This window comes from Schistocerca gregaria, chromosome 2, assembly GCF_023897955.1.
Source record: "Schistocerca gregaria isolate iqSchGreg1 chromosome 2, iqSchGreg1.2, whole genome shotgun sequence".
NCBI classification, from domain to species: Eukaryota; Metazoa; Arthropoda; class Insecta; order Orthoptera; family Acrididae; genus Schistocerca; species Schistocerca gregaria.
In genome coordinates, this window is record NC_064921.1 from 21,625,387 (window position 1) to 21,641,977 (window position 16,591).

General features: G+C 42.1%; 1 protein-coding gene across 1 annotated transcript in view; it reads left to right on the plus strand.

Moving 5' to 3' along the window:
• The window catches only part of LOC126336308 (uncharacterized), a 65,367-nt gene that overhangs the window by 18,156 nt on the left and 30,620 nt on the right, over nucleotides 1-16,591 (plus strand). The window contains exons 4-6 of the mRNA XM_049999848.1: nucleotides 788-946; nucleotides 8,248-8,415; nucleotides 14,351-14,527. Of these exons, the coding sequence (XP_049855805.1) occupies nucleotides 788-946; nucleotides 8,248-8,415; nucleotides 14,351-14,527 (504 nt within the window). The remainder of the gene's footprint in view (nucleotides 1-787; nucleotides 947-8,247; nucleotides 8,416-14,350; nucleotides 14,528-16,591) is intronic.

Genomic DNA, 16,591 nt, shown 5'->3' on the forward strand with positions numbered 1-16,591 from the left:
AGTTCATTTCAAGTTTTCAACATTTACAAGCGCGCAATAGATTACCTGTGACTGAAATTAGATTTGAGATTTTTCGTACTTGATATACAGAGAAAGCAGTAGCTCGACTGGAGTCCTGTAAGCCAGACTAGCATAAAAGTTTTCGTCACAGAATCAGGATCGTCCTCAGTTTGTGAAATGTCGTTTACTGCAATAAGCTAGATTTCACATGTGCTTAAGACTGCCATCTAAGAATAACAGATTTTTTGATATTTACGTTATTGTGACCTAGTTTTAGTTGTGGACTGAGAGTATTACAGATTAGTTTGCTCAAGTGGTCCTTTGTAGTAACCATTTTGTACAGCGCAACTCCAGTAACGAGAAGAGAGCAGAGGTACTGCAAGACAGTAACATTATGTGGGTGCATACAAATGCGATGGAGTGGAATTGAGGCCATTTGAATGATTTTCAGGATGATAGTACTTGAGATGACGTGTCCCGTAATTCTGTAATTAAGTTTTGAACAACTGTTGGGCGTTGTAGGTACCTTTTGCCTGGGTTTGGTATTGAACTATCTGTTGTACGGTGTTGAGAGCAAGTGTTGTGGCGAGCTGAGGTGCTGCAACGGAAAGTGAATATGTCAGTGATAAGTCCTCTGTAGTAACTGGACCACTATTCGAGTGTTTGCCTTCTGCCTGTTGCGAATGTGTGGATAGTCCTTCACAAGTGCAGGCATTAGTGAGCCGCACCCATGTATGCATGTTGATTCGCCAGCTAGCTCACAGTGTGCCTCTCTCTGCACGTGCAGCGCACAAGCCGCAACACGCTGGAGGCCCGTCACCACAGCCACCACCACCACCAACAATGCCACCACCACCATCACCGTCGCCGCCTCCACCTCTGATGGCCAACACTGCCAGAGACCTGCCGCAGCTGTAGTGCCCAAGACTCCTCCACCTAGCAGACGGTGAGTTCGCTCACTACATACACACACACACATAAACACACACACACACACACATGTTATTATTAAGTTGTAGAGAAGATGGAAAAACTAAGAAAGGAAATGTAAAGGCTCAGTCTACATTCAATGACAGTCATCGGGGTTAAATGGAAAGAAAACCAAAACATATAGTCAGATGTTCAATTGAGGGGTATTCACATAATGAGTAAGTTGTATCGTGAGAAGAAAATAAAGTGAAAATGAGTTAGTAGGGAAAACAGAAATCTATTGTGAACATTTTAGTGATTTATTCCCGTCAGAATCAGTAAACCTATCGAAAGATAATTCAGGCGCGTAACCTGACGTCACACACAGAAAATATAGTCACACAGATAGGATATGACAGCGCTGTATGTGTAACACTGTATTTAAAACATATAAACGCCTAAAGATAATGGGTTATTGGAATTCTGTAGCAGGGGGGGAGTATACATGTTTACGAGAGAATTAGGGTTCAAGTGCCTGTTTCACCATTTAGAAAAGCGCACACTTGTTTACCTGAGGCTGAAACGATATTTAAGATCTTTCGAATTTCGTTAACAGAGAGAATAGTTCCTCGATTGGAGTCCAGTCTAGTATAAAAGGTTGCGTAACGTAATTTTAATTTGGAACTCCTTTTTTTTAAAAAAATGTCATTTATTGCAATAAACTTTAGCTAGCACATCTTGAAGACTGTCATATAATAATAAGTTTTCCAGATATTTAAATTTTTGTGATTTTAGTTCGATTGTGGACTGACAGTGGTACAGATCAATTTCCTCACGTGGTCTCTTGTAGTTCCAATTTGTACAGTGATACTCTCAGAGTATATGCAAGACAGTAACATTATGTGGGTGCATACACATCAGGTGGAGATGAGTTCAGCCTGTTCAGATAGTTTTGGGGATAATGGTACCTGAGGTGACCTGTCTAGTAATTGTGTTGCTAAGGATTATATAAGTGTTGGGCGTAGCATGTACCTCTTGCCTATGCCTTATGTTGAACTACTAGATTTTTGATGTTGAGAGTAAGTGTTCTGGGGAACTCAGTTGCTGCAACTGAATGTGATTATATAAGTGATAAGTCGTTTGCATTAACCATACCACTAACCTCATGTTAAGCATGTATCATCTGCCGGGTGCCAGGGTGTGGACAATCCGTCTGCAGTGCTGGCTGTAGCGAGCGCACCCATGTCCACACTTGGACGCACCAGGCAGCTCACAGTGTGCCTCTCTCTCTATGTGCAGTGCACCAGCCACTACACACGTGAGGCCCAACAAATCCGCCAGCACCACCACAACCACTGCAACCACCGCAACCATCGCCATCACCACCGCCACCTCCACCTCTGCTGGCACACACCTCCAGACTCCTGCCACAGCTGTACTGCCTAAGACACCTCCACCTACCAGGCGGTGAGTTCCGTCTCTACACACATCCATACACACGCAGATATTGTCATTATGCTGCAGAAAAGGTAGAGAAACTTGGAAAGGAAACGTAAAGGCTCAGTCTAGGTTCACTGAGGGTAACCAGAATAAAATGGTAGGAAAATGACGACATATGATGAAATAAATGATGGGAGGTATCGTCAGAATGAGAAGATTTATCATGAGAGCAAAGATAATGGAAAATTGGTAGGTAGAGATAACACTGATCTATTGTGAACATTTAAGTGATTTATTCCCATCAGATTCAGTAACCAGTCGATCACTAATTAAGTCACGAACCTGATGTCACACACAGAAAATATAGTCACAGAGAGGGAATATGACAGCGCTGTATATGTAACACTGTATTTAAAAGATATAAACACCTAAAGTGTTATTGGAATTTTGTAGCAGTGTGCGAGTAAACACATGTTTACGGGAGAATTAAGGGTCTTTGGTAGAAATGACAAAGAAGAAAGAATGCTAGAATTCTGGATTAAATTTGTGCTAGTAGCAAGAATTACGCTATCCGTGAATCAAAACGAAGTCAGTAGCCAGCGGTGAGGCTCGGATATGCCTACGCTTCTCGGCGTGTGGACCATCTTGTTGGCACCACTATGCTTTGGCGTAACAGGTCGTCTCGTAACAGGACGTCTCGTAACAGGTCGTGTCGATAACCACACATATGGAAAGTCGGAGCTCTACTTATTATAGATCATATTTCAGTCTGTCAACACATTTAGTGCTGAGGTCCCCTCACATCTGGGAGGAAGTGGTTGCAGGATTGGCCTGTTTGTCACAAAATAGCGTTTACATCCACAATCTTCAGTTATTTGTTGGATGTATTCGAATCTTTGCCATCCCGTATAATATTTTACTCTCTACTGCTCCCTCCAGCACCATAGGTGGTATTCACTGAAGGCTTCAGGTATATCCTAATACTGGGACACTCTTTTTGTCACAGTTTTCCATATAGTGTCATCCTCACATATCTGACAGTGATCTTCTACATTTTAGCAAGTATTAATTCACCTACTTCTCATCATCCCTTTCTTGCACCACATTTTGCATGTTCCAATTCTCTACTCTTTCTGTGTCTCTCATATTCATTGTCAAGTACTACTGTGCTCCAAACGTACATCCTCAGATATTCCGTCACCAAATTGAGGCTTCCTAAGTAATATAATCACTGAAAGTTTCTCTGGTCTGTAGTTTTGATGTTAAGTTTGTCACTTCGGTTGTTTCTGCTGCTCCCCAATACTTCCCTCTTTCATATGGTTAAATCATAATTCTGTGCTCATCGATCTGATTACTGCATTTAGCAGCCGTGATTTTTCTTCTTCACTATTGGTGAATATGGTAACATCACCAGTGAATTATATCAATGAAATACCTTCACCTTCGATTTTTATTAAATTCCTGGAGGGTTATTTAATCCACTATTCTTTCCAGTCCTACTTTCATTTCTCCTTCTATAATGTCATCCGATAGTACCTCCCATCATGGAGGTTCTCAGTGATTTGTTTTCAGCAATGTCTATCTCTCTCTCTCTCTCTCTCTCTCTCTCTCTCTCTCTTTCTCTCTCTCTCCATCTCTCTGCGTTTAGCAGTCGAATTCTTTTCTAGCTCTTACACCCAAATTTTCGGATGTCAGTCAGATAGGCACCAAAAGTTGTATGTCGATGGAGTATCAACCAAAACACCGATTTAGTTTGTTCAGTATGCTGTCATCTAGCAGTATGGGAGTAAACGTTAATTTAAAGTAACACCAGAATTACAGAGCACTTCAGCAACATGACTGTGAGTACATATCATATTTTGCTAAGTGGGGGAAATGGTAGAGCCATAGTGTTCTGTACGACGGATCACGGGTTTAAAATAGAACGTAGATTCGTGAAAGTGTTATATGGGACAACGTGCTGACTACATATAATATTGCTGTTTCGAGTTTACGCTAAAGTTCTCTCGGCATTCGTCTGCGTTTTCGTGCACTGAAAGTAGTAGACCTGAAGGGTACATTTGTAGATTCACAGAATGTATAATCAGAACTGAAAAGAACTGACTACATATAATATTGCTGTTTCGAGTTTACGCTAAAGTTCTCTCGGCATTCGTCTGCGTTTTCGTGCACTGAAAGTAGTAGACCTGAAGGGTACATTTGTAAATTCACAGAATGTACAATCAGAACTGAAAAGAAAAAATTCCTTCACACGTGCGGAAGTATTAGCAGTAACAGTATTTAATAATAAAGGATGTAATAAGATCAGTAATATAATAATGACGTTCATCTTAGGAAGCGAATGCAGACTGCCAAAAGAACATTGCTACAAACTTCGAAAAGTCTTTTTTCGTGTCAGGAAAATGTTGTACCATATCACAGTTTCACGTGTACGCAGTTAATACAAATTGCCATCAGTTGGGTATAAAAGCTCCACATTCTCACCGAAACGTGGTCTATGATGCAGTTACTCACAAATACGCTTTTGCTGTGCTTAGTAGCTCTCGTGATAATTTTAATTACCATTTCGCAAGTTGCGTTTTGATAACTACTTCATCGACATAGTGCGTTTGGCACCGATTAGCGTGTTTGACATCTGGAGGTTGGGTGTTAGTGTTATCACCCAGATATTTATTTAATTTTACTGAAGGATGTTCACAGTTCTCAGTGTGCTAAATGTTTGCGTCCTACAATCACTTTATATTTATTTATACTTAACCTCTCTGCAGTTATTCTACTTTGTCCTCTCTCGAACTTAGGGTTACATTCTTTAGTGACGTGTAACCTGTGACCGTATTCCAAACTTTCCGTGACTGTTGTTGTGCTTCCTTCTTTCGCCACTCATTTTATGTATATTTTTCCGTTCACTAAGATTACAACCGAGTTGTTTTCCCTGCACCAACGTTAGTCTATTCAACTTTCGTGTTTCACCATACCAGACATCAGCTGCTGCTCGGCTGAAATTCCTCTGTGACATTTATTATCGCATTCTCTACAAGCTCGTAGAAGTTCAAATAGCTAATTCATTCTTCGGTTCTTCAGTATGCCATATATTTACACAGTGGTTATTCCTAACAGTACTCTTAAGCTTCAATTTACACACCATCATAACTAATTCATGTTTACCTCTACTTCCGCTCCTGCATACATCTTGCAAAAAATTATTCACATGGCTCTGAGTTCTGTGAGACTAAACATCTGAGGACATCAGTCCCATATAACTATTTAACCTAAGGACATCATATACATACATGCCTGAGGCAGGATTCGAACCTGCTACCATAGCAGCAACGCGGTTCCAGACTGCAGCGCCCAGATGTGCTCGGCCACACCGGCCGGCTATACATCTTGCAATTCAACGGTTTCTCTGTCTGAGAATGATATAATGCAGCTGGAATATTCTAGTGCTTACAGGTCATTACCAGGTATATTCCACCACCGTCCTCCTTAACCTTCTTAAACAACACAAACCTTGAGACACTGAAAACAATGATAGGTGGTGGATTCAAATCCCAGTGAAGTAATAAAATCTTTGTCTCGGCGTTTCAGTTTTTCATCTAGCTACTGGTGAAAAATTTGGATTCTAATGTATTATGATGCGTAGTTAACAATTGTATTAAGTGCTGGTTTCACCATTTAAACAAGCGCACAGTTGTTTACCTGAGGCTGAAACGTTATTTTTGAGATCTTTCGTATTTAGTTAACAGAGAAAATAGTTCCTCGATTGGAGTCGTGGATGCCAGTCTAATATAAAAGTTTTCGTCATGTAATTTTAATTTGGAGCTACTTTTTTGAATGTCATTTATTGCAATAAACTTTAGGTTGCAAACACTGAAGACTCTCGTATAATAATAAGTTTTCGTGACATTTAAATTTTTGTGATCTTAGTTAGATTGTGGACTGACAGTGGTACATGTCAATTTCCTCACATGATCTCTCGTAGTTCCAATTTGTACAGTGAAACGCTCAGAGCAGAGGATATGCAAGAAGTAACATTATGTGGGTGGATACACATCAGGTGGAGTGGAGTTCAGACCGTTCAGATAGTTTAGAGGATAATAGTACGTGAGGTGACCTGCCTAGTAATTGTGTTACTAAGGTTTATACAGGGTGTTACAAAAAGGTACTGCCAAACTTTCAGGAAACACACAACAACAGAACGTACCAGCGTGACTTCAAACACTTGGTTACAGGAAATGTTCAAAATGTCCTCCGTTAGCGAGGATACTGCATTCACCCTCCGACCCATGGAATCCCTGATGCGCTGATGCAGCCCTGGAGAATGGCGTATTGTATCACAGCCGTCCACAATACGAACACGAAGAGTCTCTACATTTGGTACCGGGGTTGTGTAGACAAGAGCTTTCAAATGCCCCCATAAATGAAAGTTAAGAGGGTTGAGGTCAGTAGAGCGTGGAGGCCATGGAATTGGTCCGCCTCTACCAATCCATCGGTCACCGAATCTGTTGTTGAGAAGCGTACGAACACTTCAACTGATATGTGCAAGAGCTCCATCGCGTATGAACCACATATTGTGTCGTAAAGGCACGTGTTCTAGCAGCACAGATAGAGTATCCCGTATGAAATAATGATAACGTGCTCCATTGAGCGTAGGTGGAAGAACGTGGGGCCCAATCAAGACATTACCAACAATACCTGCCCAAACGTTGACAGAAAATCTGTGTTGATGACGTGATTGCACAATTGCGTGCGGATTCTCGTCAGCCCACACATGTTGATTGTGAAAATTTACAATTTGATCACGTTGGAATGAAGCCTCATCTGTAAAGAGAACATTTGCACTGAAATGAGGATTGACACATTGTTGGATGAACCATTCGCAGATGTGTACCCGTAGAGGCCAATCAGCTGCCGGTAGTGTCTGCACACGCTGTACATGGTATGGAAACAACTGGTTCTCCCGTAGCACTCTCCATACCGTGACGTGGTCAACGTTACCTTGTACAGCACCATCTTCTCTGACGCTGACATTAGGGTTATCGTCAACTGCATGAAGAATTGCCTAGTCCATTGCAGGTGTCCTCGTCGTTCTAGGTCCTCCCCAGTCGCGAGTCATAGGCTGGAAAGATCCGTGCTCCCTAAGACGCCGATCAATTGCTTCGAAAGTCTTCCTGTCGGGACACCTTCGTACTGGAAATCTGTCTCGATACAAACGTACGACGTCACGGCTATTGCCACGTGCTAATTCATACATCAAATGGGCATCTGCCAACTCCGCATTTGTAAACATTGCACTGACTGCAAAACCGCGTTCGTGATGAACACTAACCTGAACATGCTACGTACTGATGTGCTTGATGCTGGTACTGTAGAGCAATGAGTCTCATCTCAACACAAGCACCGAAATAAACATTACCTTCCTTCAACTAGGCCAACTGGCGGTGAATCGAGGAAGTACAGTACATACCGACGAAACTAAAATGAGCTCTAACATGGAAATTAAGCGTTTCCGGACACATGTACACATAACATCTTTCCTTTATTTGTGTGTGAGGAATGTTTCCTGAAAGTTTGGCCGTACCTTTTTGTAACACCCTGTACAAGTGTTGGGCGTAGCATGTACCTATTGCCTATGCTTGGTTGAAGTAGTTGCTCAATGATGTTGAGAGCAAGTATTATGGGGAACTCAAGGGAACTCAGTAGCTGCAACTGAATGTGATTACGTCAGTGATAAGACGTTTGCATTAACCATACCACTATCCTCATGTTAAGCATGTATCATCTGCTGGGTGCCAGGGTGTAGACAATCCGTCAGCAGTGCTGGCTGTAGGGAGCGCACCCATGTCCACACTTGGATGCACCAGGCAGCTCACAGTGTGCCTCTCTCTCTTTGTGCAGTGCACCAGCCACTACACACGTGAGGCCCACCAACACCGCCAGCACCACCAAAACCACTGGGACCACCGCAACCATCGCCATCACCACCGCTGCGTTCACCTCTGCTGGCACACACCTCCAGACTCCTGCCACAGCTGTACTGCCTAAGACACCTCCACCTACCAGGCCGTGAGTTCCGTCTCTACACACATCCATACACACGCAGATATTGTTATTATGTTGCAGAAAAGGTAGAGAAACTTGAAAAGGAAACGTAAAAGCTCAGTCTAGTTTCAGTGAGGGTAACCAGAATAAAATGGTAGGAAAATTACAACATGTGCTGAAATAAAGAATGGGAGGTATCGTCATGACGAGGAATTTGTATCATGAGAGAATAGGTAATGGAAAGTTGGTTGGTAGAGAAAACGGTGAGCTTTTGTGAATATTTTAGTTATTTTTTCTCATCAAATTCAGTAAACTAGTCCATCACTAATTCAGTCACGAACCTGACGTCACAGACAGAAAATATAGTCACCGAGCCGGCCGCGGTGGTCTCGCGGTTCTAGGCGCGCAGTCCGGAACCGTGCGACTGATACGGTCGCAGGTTCGAATCCTGCCTCGGGCATGGATGAGTGTCATGTCCTTAGGTTAGTTAGATTTAAGTAGTTCTAAGTTCTAGGGGACTGATGACCACAGCAGTTGAGCCCCATTGTGCTCAGAGCCGTTTGAACCATTTTTTTATAGTCACCGAGAGGGAATATGAGAGCGCTGTATGTCTAACGTAGTATTTAAAAAGATATAAACACCTAAAAGTCATAGGGTATTGGAATTCTCTAGCAGTGGGCGAGTAGAGTGAGGTTCGTGCTGGATTACATTTGTGCTAGTAATAATAATTACACTCGTCAAGAAATAGAATTAAGGTAATAGTCGGCGGATACGGTCTGATCTGCCTAAACTTCTCAGGGTGTGGGCCACCTTATTTTTACCAGTGTATTTAGACATAACAGGTATTCCTGTTAAACACACATATTCAAAGACGAAACCCTTTCTACTATAAATCATATTGCAGTCTGTCAACACATTTATTGCTGAAATCCCCACATTTATTTCTAGGAGGAGGGTTTGATTGTTGGCTCTTTATCGCAGAGTAGCATTTGCATCCACAGTCTTCAGTTATTTCTTTGACGTACTTGAATACTTACCTTTCTCTATAGTTTTTACTCTCTGTTTCTGCCTCCACAACCATTGCAGTTGGTCCCTGATATCAAAACATCCTGTCACCTAGCTGAAAATGACTTTCAAGTTCGTGGCGCCCTCCATCGGTAATGCTGGAATTCAATATGGTGTTGGTCCTACCTTAGCCATACTGACAGCTGCCACTCTCCTAGGTGCAGAAATATTTCTGAGGAATGGCAGCCCATTCTTCACGGAGTGTTGTCTTGAGAAGTATCGATGTCGGTCAATGAGGCCTGGCACGACGTTCCAGAACATCGCAAAGGTGTTCTGTGGCATTCGAGTCAGGACTCTGTGTGGGCCAGTCCATTACAGGCGTCTTATTGTCGTGTAACCACTCCGCCACAGACCGTGCATTATCAAGAGTTTCTCGATCGTATTGAAAGATGCAGTCGCCATCCCCAAATTGCCTTTCAACATTGGGAATCAATAAGGTTCTTAAAACATCATTGTAGACCTGTGCTGTGATAGTGCCACGCAAAACAACAAGGGGTGGAAACCCCTCCCATGAGAAACACGACCACACCAAAATACCACCGCCTCCGAGTTTTACTGTTGGCACTACACACGCTGGCAGATAACTTCCACCGGGAATTCCCCATACCCACTCCCTGCCATCGGCTGGCCACATTGTGTACCGTGATTCGGCACCCCACGCAACGTTTTTCCACTGCTCAATCTTCCAATGTTTGCGCTCCTTACACCTAGCAAGGTGTCGTTTGGCACCGGCATGACGTGTGGCTTATGTCTTCTCACCTCCTATCTAACTGTCATAGTACTTGCAGTGGATCCCGGTGCAGTTGGGAATTCATGTGTTATGGTCTGGATAGCTGTCTGCCTATTACACATTACGAGCCTCTTCAACTTTAAGCGGTCTCTGTCAGTCAACAGACGAGGTGGGGTTGTACGCTTTTGTGCTGTACGTGTCCATTAATATTTCCACTTGACAGTGGACCTAGGGATGTTTAGGAGTGTGAAAATGTCGCGCACACATGTGACACCCAATGACTTAACCACGTTCGAAGTCCGTGAGTTTCACAAAGCTCCCCATTGTGCTCTCTCACGATGTCTAATGACTACTAAGGTCGCTGATATGGAGAACCCGGCTAGGTGGCAGCCCAATGTACCTAATATGAAAACGTCTGTTTTTGGTGGGCGTCCGGATACTTTTGATTGCATAGTGTATATCCTACCTACTTCGGTGTCCATTCTTCTTGTCACAGTTTTCCATATGCTGCCGTCCTCACATATCCGGCAGAGATCTTCCACAATTCCTTACGTTTTAATTGACATACCACTTAACATCCCTCAATTGCACCAAATTTTCAATCAATTCATGTCTCTTTATGTATCTCCCATAATCCAAGATTCATTGTCATATATTACTGTGCTCCAAATGTACATTCTCAGATAAACCATCATCAAGTTGAAGACTATCTTTGATAGCAGTAGGCTTGTTTTTTTTTCTCGAATGATCTGTTTTCCTTTGCAACATTACTTCTTATAACAACCTCCCTTTGTACCTCAGTGTAAATTTGGTTCCCAGATAACAGAATCACTGAAATTCCTTCTCGTTTGGTCTCTGATTGTGTTGTTAAGTTTGTCACAGATGTTATTTTTGCTGCTGTCCAGTACTTCCGTCTTTGATTGGGTTAAATCATAATTCTGTACTCATTCAACTGTTTATTGCATTCAGCAGCTCTGGTAATTCTTCTTCACTTTTTGTGAGCATGGTAATACCTCCAGTGAATTGTATACATGACATACCTTAACTTTACATTCTAATTAAATTCTGGTAAGGATATTCAGTTCCACTAAAGGTTGCCTGATGTTCAATTTCTTCAATTTTTACAGTTCCTTGTTAATTATTGTACATACTGTAATTTATGTAACCTACCTGCCCTCTATATCTCAGACGTATTTTCTGGCGTTTCGCATGTGTCGCGTTACTTTACATTTCAGTCTTTCTAAAGGTCAGCCAATCCAATGATTTTTCCATGAATTCCCTTACACTTTGCTTCCCTTATCAAGTGGAAGATCTTATGTGCGTCTCTAGAGCCTTTAGCTTTGCCAAATCCAAACTTATGGCCCTCTAACAGATCTCAGTTTATTCTTTTTTTGGAAGCTTGTTGGAATGTCTCTAATAGCTCCTAAAGAAGGATTGGAATAGCCGTTTCATTGCTACCTTCCACAAGCAGCATTTAAATTCCAGTCGAATGGTATCTAACAGTTCTACCTTCCTTTTTCGAAACTCCTCCAGAGCTATGTTGGACTGCTAGTCTAGCGGCCAGTCCACTGTGTTTTCCAACTTGACATTCATTTCTTCTTATATAACGTCATCCTCGTATGGAGGTGGTTGGTAACTGTTTTCAGCAATCTATCTATCTCTCTATCCCTCCCTTCCACTCTCTTTTCTCTTCGTTTAGCAGTGGAATTCCTTTATAACTCCTACACCCAAAGCTGAGGATGTTAGTCAAATAGGTGCCAACGGTTGCATTGCTATAGAGTATCAACGAAAACTCCGATTTAGTTATTTCTGTTTGCTGTCATCCAGCAGAAAGAGAGTAAATGTTAATTCAAAGTAACACTGGAACTATAAAGCATTTCATAAGCGTAACTGTGAGTACATGACGTATGTTCCTTACCGGGGGAACTGGTAGAGTCGTAGAGTCCTGTGTAAAGGACAATGGGCTCGAACGTTAATGATGAAACAGCTTTTACTGTATTGAACGTGAAAGTGTTATATTGGACAATGTGGTTACGACATGTAATATTGCTGTTCGGAGGTTACAGCAATGTTCTCTTAGTAGTCTGATTGCGCTTCGTTACACTGACAGTAGTAAACATATAGGGTACATATGTAGGTTCATAGAATATACAATGAGAACAGAAAACTAAAGGAACAATTGCATCACTCGTGTGGAAGTGTTAGTAATAACAGTAATTAATAATAAAGAAAATGATATGATCAATAATAAGTACATGGTTTTCATCTACCGAAGAGAACGTATACCGCCAAAGAACATAGCTACACACACCGCAATGTCATTTTACATTAAATTATAATGTTGTACCATATAACAGTCTAAGGCATACACAGTGGAAAAAAAATCATCAGTCGAGTTTAAACGCTTTACCTTCCCACCCCAACGAGATTCGGTTACACACAAATACGCTTTTCCTGTGATCAACTGCTCTCGTCATAATTTTTATTAGCATGCGCATGTTCTGTTTTAATAAATACTTCATCGACATAGAACGTTTGGTCTGATCTCAGTGTCTGACATCTGGAGAGTGGGTATTAGTGTCGTCACACTTACTTTTCATTTCACTGAAGCGTTTTTAGAGTTTGCAGTGTGCAAAATGTGTGCGACCTACGATCACTTTTTATTTACGAATACTAAATCTTTCTGCAGTCATTCTACTTTATCGTCCCTCGAAATTAGAATTACATCCTTTAGTGAGCTGTAATACTGTATTCCAAAATTTCCCTGACTGTTGTGCGTCTTTCCTTCGTCAATCATTTTTGTACCTTTTTTCGTTCGCAAACATCTCTTCGGAGTTCCTTTCGTTGCACAAACATTTGTCTGCTCAACTTTCGTGTTTAGTGTTTTCGCCTGAAATTCCCACTCTGACTTTCATTATTGCATTATCTAAATTCTCATAGAAGTTCCAATAGCCATTTTATTCCTCAGCACTTCAGTATCCCACTTATTTTTACAGTGACTACTCCTAAGATTTCCTTTAAGCCTCCATTTACTCACCATCATAACAAACTCGTTTTTAACTCTACATCCGCTCCTGAACACGTCTTACAATTCATCGTATTTTCTGTCCGGGAATGTTATAATGTGGCTGGAATCTTCCAGTGCTACGTTACCAGGTATGCTCCACCACCTTCCTCCTGAACCTTCTTAAAGGAAAGAAACCCTGAGACACTGAAAAGAATGATAGGTGGGGGCTTCCAATCCCGGTGAGTAACAAAAGTCTGTCTCATCATTTGCCTTTTACATCTAGCTACGGTTGAAATGTTTGAATATCTTACCTATTATTGTGCTCAGTTAACAAACCTATTATCCCATGGGTTCAAATCTCCATCCAACACAAAAGTTCATTGTACGTCATTTGAAGACTTCAAAATTTAAACAGCCACACACTTACTGCGGCTGAAACCGTACTTGTGATGTTTTGTAACTAGTATTCACAGAAATTCGTTGCTCGATTGGAGTCCTGGATGCCAGTCTAGTACAAAAGTATTCGTCACGTAACTTCAAGTTAAAACTCAGGTTTTGAAATGTCAGTTCTTGCAATAAACTTCAATTTTCATGCGCTGAAGACAGTCATCTAATAATAACAGGTTTCCTGATATTTACATTTTTGTGACCTTAGTTTGATTGTGGACTGACATTGTTATAGATCAGTTTTCTCAAGTGGCCACTTGCAGTAACCATTTTGTACAGAGAAAAGCCTGTAACAGAAACAGAGCAGTGGAACTGCAGGACAGTAACATTACATTGGTGCATACGTATCAGGTGGAGTTCAATCCGCTTGGGTAATTTTGAGCATGATAGTACCTTGGCTCACCTGTCCAGATAATTCTCTCGCTATGGTTTATGCAAGTGCTGCATGATGGATGTACCTTTTTAATACTAAGGAATACAGAGAAAGAGTTGTGCGCAGCTCAGGGGCTTCAACTAAATTCAACTAAATGTGAGTAAGTCAGTAACAAGTCGTTTGCATTACCCGCACTGCTACCCTTGTGTCCCTCACCTTTCACCTGCCAGTTGCCAGTGTGAAGTCAACCCCTCAGCACGCTGGCGGTCGCGAGCCGCACTCACATCTGCGCTTGGACGCACCAGCCAGCTCACAGAGTGCCTCTCTCTCTATGCAGCGCACCAGCCAATACACACATGAGGCCCAGCAACGCAACAACAACAACCATCACCACCAGCAGCAGCACTGCAACAACAACCAGCACTGCAACCACCGCCGCCTCCACCTCTGCTGGCACACACAGACAGAGACCTGCTGCTGCTGTAGTGCCCAAGACGCCTCCACCTAGCAGGCGGTGAGTTCACTCACTACACACACACACACATATATATATATATATATATATATATATATATATATATATATATATATATATATTACCATTATGTTGCAGAGAAGGTGGAAAACCTGAAAAAGTAAATGTAAAGGCTCAGTCTAGATTCAATGAGGGCCAGCAAGACTAAAAGTTAAGTAAAGACAACATTTGGTAGATGAATAATGGGCTGTTTCTTCAGGGGGAGGCAGCAGTGTACCATGAGAGAAAGGTTAATTGAAAATATGTTAGTAGAGAAAACAGTAAGCTGCTGTGAACATTTTAGTAATTTACTCCCATCAGAATGACTCAATCAATCCATTACTGATTCACACACTGTAAATCTAGTCACAGAGAGGGAAAATAAGAGCGCTGTATTTGTAACACAGTATTTAAAAAGATGTCAACACCTGAAAATCATAGGAAACTGAAAATCAGTTACAGGGTTGAGTAAAGACAAGTTTGTGAGTAAATTCAGATTAGATGTTAGAAGTTACAAAGGAGAATATACCGGGTTGTCCATTGATAGTGACCTGGCCAAATATCTCACGGAAAAAGCATCAAGCGAAAAAACTACAAAGAACGAAACTCGTCTAGCTAGAAGGGGGAAACCAGATGGCGCTATGGTTGGCCCGCTAGATGGCGCTGCCATAGGTCAAATGGATGTCAACTGCGTTTTCTAAATAGGAATCCCAATTTTTTATTACATATTCGTGTAGTACGTAACGAAATATGAATGTTTAATTGGATCACTTTTTTCGCTTTGTGATAGACGGCGCTGTAATAGTCACAAACGTGTAAGTACGTAGTATCACGTAACATTCCGCCAGTGCCGACGGTATTTGCTTCGTGATACATTACCCGTGTAGAAAAGGACCGTTCACCAATTGGGGAATAGGTCGATATCGTGTTGATGTATGGGTATCATGATCAAAATCCCGAACGGGCGTGTGCTATGTATACTGCTCGGTATCCTGGACGACATGGTCCAAGAGATAAGGAAACAGGAAGTGTTCAGCCACAAGTGAAACGTCAACCACGACCTGCAACAAATGATGATGCCCAAGTAGGTGTTCTAGCTGCTGTCGCGGCTAATCCGCACATCAGTAGCAGACAAACTGCGTGAGAATCGGGAATCTCAAAAACGTCCGTGTTGAGAATGCTACATCAACATCGATTCCACCCGTACCATATTTCTATGCACCAGGAATTGCATGGCGACGACTTCGAACGTCGTGTACAGTTCTGCCACTCGGCACAAGAGAAATTACGTGACGATGGCTGATTTTTTGCACGCGTTCTGTTTAGTGAGGAAGCGTCATTCACCAACAGCGGTAACGTAAACCGGCATAATATGGACTATTGGGCAACGGAAAATCCACGATGGCTGAGACAAGTGGAACATTAGCGACTATGGCGGGTTAATGTATTGGGCTGCATTATGGGAGGAAGGATAATTGCCCCCCATTTAATCGATGGCAATCTAAATGGTCCAATGTGTACTATTTTCCTACGTACTGTTCTACTGATGTTACTACAAGATGTTTCATTGCGTGACAGAATGGCGATGCACTTCCAACATAAAGTATGTCCGTCACATAGCTCGCGCGCGGTTGAAGCGGTACTGAATAGCATATTTCATGACAAGTGGATTGGTCGTCGAAGCACCATACCATGGCCCGCACGTTCACCGGATCTGACGTCCTCGGATTTCTTTCTGTGGGGAAAGTTGAAGGATATTTGCTATCGTGATCCACCGACAACGCCTGACAACATGCGTCAGCGCATTGTCAATGCATGTGCGAACATTACGGAAGGCGAACTACTTTCTGTTGAGAGGAATGTCGTTCCACGCATTGTCAGATGCATCGAGGTTGACGGACATCATTTTGACCACTTATTGCATTGATGTGGTATTTACAAGTAATCACGCGGTAACAGCATGCGTTCTCAGAAATGATAATTTCATAAAGTTACATGTATCACATTGGAACTACCGAAATGAAGTGTTAAGACGTACCTACGTTCTACATCCACATCTACATT